The 5,741-nt window shown below is 31.5% G+C and overlaps 1 protein-coding gene across 1 annotated transcript; it reads right to left on the bottom strand.

The window, feature by feature from the left end:
- Positions 1–2,134: 2,134 nt before the first annotated feature.
- LOC148226265 (C1GALT1-specific chaperone 1-like) lies at positions 2,135–5,546 on the bottom strand. The gene is made up of 3 exons (XM_088203583.1): positions 4,685–5,546; positions 3,322–3,506; positions 2,135–3,253 (listed from the first exon to the last, which is right to left on the bottom strand). The coding sequence occupies exons 1-3, from the start codon at positions 5,385–5,387 to the stop codon at positions 2,906–2,908; spliced, it is 1,236 nt and encodes a 411-aa protein (XP_088059709.1). The 5' UTR covers positions 5,388–5,546; the 3' UTR covers positions 2,135–2,905.
- Positions 5,547–5,741: the final 195 nt, after the last annotated feature.

The following is a 5,741-nucleotide window of genomic DNA, read 5'->3' as shown; positions in this document are numbered from 1 at the left end:
GCGGTTTGTGCCCGAATCGTTGCTATTATAACGTAACATATCAATATTTCACTAATTGCCACCGTGTTTCGGCTCCAGGAAACATTCTCAAAGGTTTTAATATTTTTATTTATATTATTAACAACTAATTATGCCGCAAACTAGAAATATAATATTTGTCCATTTTGTTAATTATATTTAGTCAGTTTACTGCAAGAAGTAATTAGCTAATATGGTAGTGTTTCTATTATTATTTTAATTCGCTTACAATAAAAGTTTATATGTGCTAATATTACTATACATAAATTATCCTTTGTTAATAAACTTTTGAATTATTCTAGCAATACTATTTTATCGATATCTCAGAAAATTTTGTAATTAAAGATTTATTGAATTAAAACAATAATAAAAATACTTAAAATTCAAACATATCCTAAGAATAGTTAAATTTAACAATAAGAGACAATCATTTGATCACATTATCAGTCATAACTTCATGATGCCAATGGTTGCAATCTCGATTGGAACAGATTTTAAAATGAAAAAAATTTAGTCAAGTTAATTTAATTTTCAGGTTCACATCAAATGATGAAACGTTCAAAACTAAATTTATATTTTTTACATTTATAATATACAACATAATAATTATTTATTGAGTAATTAAAAACATGCATAACACTAAAACATAAGTAACTGTAACAAATATTTATTTTTAATGACGTATATATTGATTAGAAAAAATCAGTTTTAAAAAGTAATGTAAAAATGTACATATATAATTATTTTCAACTGTATTATGTATTTTTAGAATGCATTCAGCCCATGATGGTAAAGAATGCTAAATCTTGATGCTCTATTTACTCTGACTGTATTATTAATTCTCCTACAAAGACATACATAAATGATGGTAAAATGAATGGGAAACCAATTCTTGGACGATAATTCCAGATAGGTACGTGTTAAACAATAAATTTATTTTATGGTTAATACAATTAAATATGTTCACTTTGTACTCCAATGTAGCAGAATATAGAAAATGTTTCTTGGTATGTCCGCAACTCGAATGTATACTAGGATCTAAAAATTGATACCCTAACGAACCATTTTATGACTTTTATTTATTCCTCATTTGAACGAAGCAGATTACATTTCATAAATTTGGGTACAACTTTATTTATACAAATTTTTAACTAGCATGATTGCCCAGGTAACTAATACACCGTTCGAATCCCATAAGAACACTTGTCCAGTCAATTCCTGTGCTTTGTTTTTATGTTCATTAGAAAATAAATTCATCGATTCTGGGAGCTTTTTTATCACTTCCTTAAGCACAGATATAAAATGTTTTGCAGCTCATAATTTCACAAATTCTCTGCTTGAATATATATAATTTAATTAATTAAATTCATATTTTAAACTTTAGGAAGCATTTTGGTCCAGCGGATTGTGCATCCAATTAACCATTGAAAAATCATGAGAACAGGAAGACTGCGGTTCCACACTGTGTGGGTGTTTACTGTGGAATCAGGTGTTGATAAAGAACAATTAAAAGCGCATATTTTCAGTTGCGCAATAATGCTGCATGATTCGAATCAAGGATGCAGTGATAATAATAAATGTTTATTCATACAGTGTGCCTAAAAAAACGATAATTTTTTTAATGGGTTTATTTTTTTGACTGGTTATATTTCATCAACTCTTGCTGTAAAAAGCAATAATTATTAAAGTAGTTTCTATCGATTTCTATTGACTTTTAAACCATGGCACCATTGTAGTGAGCACGGTGGCCATTTGAAAAATAGAACCAATAAAATTGTCTTAAAATAAGCTTTCATTTAATGTTTTACCTTACCAATTTTTACAACCAAAGCTTTTTAAAAGTATAATAAATTTTTCCGTGGTATTTTTTTAACTGGTCCTATTACATTTGAACTATACATCTATAGAAAGAGCTTAATTAGAATATTTTCGAATGTTTTTATAGCCCCTCGCTTAAATATTAGAGAAATATTGCATTTGTCGAAAAAGTCATCCTATTCAATATTCTTTTATAGCAACAATTAGATTAAAATTAAATGAAAAAGTTTGTTTTTTACCACCGCGTATATATGCATATGTACATTTGTAGTATATGTGATAACAAACAATTCAAAAATGATTTTGGTATAATATTTTATTAAAATAGTATAAAAATAACAATATTTTATATAATATATATAAATATATATAATAAAAACTACAAAAAAATTATAAACATAATTAGGCTGCCACAAAATATTTGATTTCTTCAAGATGTGACAAATATACATTCATAAGATTAACCTGCATTGCAGTTTCATATAGAACAGCTAATGGCATATACATTTGTTTTAAGAAGCTAATTTTTAGCTACTTAAATATATTCTCATAAATTATCTAAAAAAATATAAGTACATATTTTTAAGTAAATCTTCAACAGGATTACTACCTATTGCAAAAGATTGTATAACACTCATAATTAACTCTGATATATTATATATATATATATATATATATTTTTAATGTATATAAATAGTTACCCATATTGTTTATAAAATATCGTTTTCATACTATGAAATTATGGCATAATCAGTCCATATAAAATAGTACATATATACTTTAAAATTATCACAAGCATACAATACTATAAAATTAATAATTCTATAAAAAATTAAGTAAATACACATTATCGTTAATCATCAAACCAAGTTTGCAAAATAGTGTTCATTAGTATAAATATAATCATATCAAAATTATATTTTAGTAATACACATTTTAATATTCCATTTTAGTAGATTTTCACTGATCTTTTCACGAGTGTTTTGCATCGTACAAATCACATTTTTTGGACGGAGAGTTCATTGGAAGACAATATAATTGTTCTTTTGATTCGCTTGGCGACTAGTCACTATAATTTATAAGATGAATAATTGAACAGCATGTCGGCCAACAGATTCGGTATATCGGTCAAATTGAAGTCCCTAAGCGGAATGTCGGCGAACTCGTCTGAATCTTTATAATTTCTTCTCTCGAATCCTGGGAATGCAGTAGCGTTTTCGAATCGAACATACCAAGTCTTTTCGTATTCTTTCGACGTTAAATTCAAAGGCGCACCAGCTTCGCGGAGAAAATTCTTCCAAACGAACTCCTCGGGTTCGAGCGTCGGCGCAGGTCCGTTGCCCAGCGATCCTCGTAGAAATATTTGCACAGTGTATATCATATAATAATACTTGTACATTTCTGTATGACTCGAAACCTGTAATAGATTATTGATTTTAGATAATGTTGAAATTGTATTTGAAAAAAATTAACATAAGAACTAACTGGAAATGCGACGGTTCTATAGCTACAACATTTTACGGGATATACGGCACGAGTGTAATAATTAGAAAAGCGTCGTACCGCATCAGGAAACATCATTTTATCTAAATCAAAACCGAGAAAGACGGAATCCCCATATTCATCTCTAGTGTCAATGGGACGTATTCCGAGCTTTTGGAGATGCTTTCCTAAAACAAAATAGCATTATTTAATAATGTCAATATTTTAGTTAGAGACTGACAGAAACATTCAGTTTCAGGTGTTTGCACTTAATACTATATTTAAAATTCTTATACAGTGTGTTAAAAATAACAGTTTTCCACATTTTCCTCAAACAAGTTTGATCATCGGCATTTAAACATTTGATCGTAAATTGCATCAAAAATAATTAATGTGATAAGATGAAGATTATTTTACATTAAAAAACCTTGTAATTTTTAATTTATTTTTTCCATGTGACAGTGTTTTGTCATCTGAATTATATGAGCAACAAAACTCATAGCAATGAGGTCAACAATGTGCTAAGTATATTATAAGCATTGTCTCAGATTACGAGGTGAATTTTCGACTTAATAATTTATAATCAATTCAACATGCTCCGTGATGATTGTTAGTGACAACCGGTTCCTGAGTGGTATAAACTTTCCGTGCTGGAACAAATTTTTGTCATTTTTTTCATACAGCTAATGCAAAGCCTCGTCTTATAAGATCACATCTGAAATTTGACATTTATTTTCATAAAGGTCACCGCCAAAAAGTCCCATCATTCTTTATTTAACATTTTTTTGTCCGTTTTTCTATAGACAACTAGTTAAAAATGTTATAAAAATAATCAAAATAGCAACAACATATTTTTAAAAACTGATAAAACGTTTTTTCCCAAAGTAAAAATATAAATTCATTGGATTTAATTGCTACATTAAACTTCGTAGTAAAATTCAACAATCCAAATGTTTACCTTAATTTTTTTTAATAAAGTATTAAATATTTTTTGTCCGAAAAAATCAGTGTCGAGAAAGTTCCTGTCTGCAAAATTTGTATCCAGAAAAATCGCCGAACCATAAATTTTGGAATGATAAATGCCAAATAATCTAGTTGGATTCAGAAAAACATATTTTTATTGTTGATTTATATATTTCTCTAATCTTCACTGGTATTTTGTAAAATTTCAGAAAAGTGCAGGGGAAAAAATAAAATTAAAATCTGATCACATTGAGTATTTTATATCTAAAATTTACATAGAAATAGATAACACTTTAAATGCTATTTTATGTAAACAAGTAAAAAATGTGAAAAAGTTTTATTTTTAGTGTACAATTGAATTTTAAATATTACTCACAGTTAAGGTTAAGCTTTAGTCAAATACCTAAATAATAGTCTTCCTGCTTGAAGTATTTGCCGCCTTTTTGGCAAGCGGAATCATCGGGAAAAGCTTTCATTAAAAGGTTCAGTGCTCCCCGACTGAGTACGAAGCCTGCGCCAGCTGCATTATAGTCCACCCCCCATAGTTCGACGGCATGACCTAGATACCAAGGAAGAGTCGCATCCAGCGATGCTACCAGTCGACGTAAGTTCTCGGGTACGCAAAAGGTGTCGTCGCGTACAAACAGCACCCAGGCGGAAGGTGGCGAAGCAGCATAAGCGCGACGCGCGGCCGAACATAAAGCAGAAAACGACGACAGAGATTTGTTAACGTTACTGCCCATCTGTGGGCGACGTCCATCGTACGTCAGCAGTCGATCGCACGACAGGGCCCACGTGTCGGCCAGCGCTCGACTCTTCGCCTCGCTGGTAGCCGACACGACGCATGCTAAAGTCACGCGGCGTCGCAGCTCCGCCGCTTCCGTCCGCCGAGCACCGTCGCCTGCGCCATAACGCCGTTCGTCGGCCGACATAGGCCTCCGATGTAGGCCCTGCGACCGGAACCATCGCTCGTAATCGTCATCTCGGGGCGCCGGAATCGCCGGAGTTACCGAAACGATCGACCCGCAGTCCCATCTCCAGTCGATCGTCAGAAGTGCGAGTGCAACTCCTGCCACAAACCCGCACCAATAAGTAATGGCGCGCATAGTCTGTGCAGATCCTTTGATCCAAAATTTAAAACGCGAAATGTGCAATTAAACGAAATCATTTATAACATCCTAATCCTAATAAACATAACGAGGCACCGTGGTTGGTATTGACACAACTGTCAAATGTGACATTTGGCCATAACGTTATATTTTACAAACTGATAATTATTTTAATCACTTTGCCCAGTGCTTATTTTAATGATTTTATTAAATAGGATCATTAAAATCCATATTTCATGGTTTCTTAGGTGGATCTCTCAAAGAATCACTATTTGCGCGCATACTTTGCGAACTTGTTTCTTGAAGACAATTTCATGATTGCTTTCCAGATTACTGCTTTGTAGTATGTAT

Source organism: Plectrocnemia conspersa, unplaced genomic scaffold (assembly GCF_051122295.1).
Source record: "Plectrocnemia conspersa isolate PC_06_02 unplaced genomic scaffold, ASM5112229v1 ptg000014l, whole genome shotgun sequence".
Lineage (NCBI taxonomy): Eukaryota > Metazoa > Arthropoda > Insecta > Trichoptera > Polycentropodidae > Plectrocnemia > Plectrocnemia conspersa.
Note: the sequence above shows the minus strand (reverse complement) of the source record. Positions and strands in the feature narration are given on the sequence as shown.

What these genes read in the sequence shown, in the direction of transcription:
- LOC148226265 (XM_088203583.1), bottom strand. Translation starts at nt 5,387, where the DNA reads ATGCGCGCCATTACTTATTGGTGCGGGTTTGTGGCAGGAGTTGCACTC. An exon ending in GCAGGAAGACTATTATTTAG is followed by an intron (nt 3,507 to 4,684) that starts GTATTTGACTAA and finishes ATTTTGTTTTAG; the next exon opens with GAAAGCATCTCCAAAAGCTC. An exon ending in ATAGAACCGTCGCATTTCCA is followed by an intron (nt 3,254 to 3,321) that starts GTTAGTTCTTAT and finishes AATCTATTACAG; the next exon opens with GTTTCGAGTCATACAGAAAT.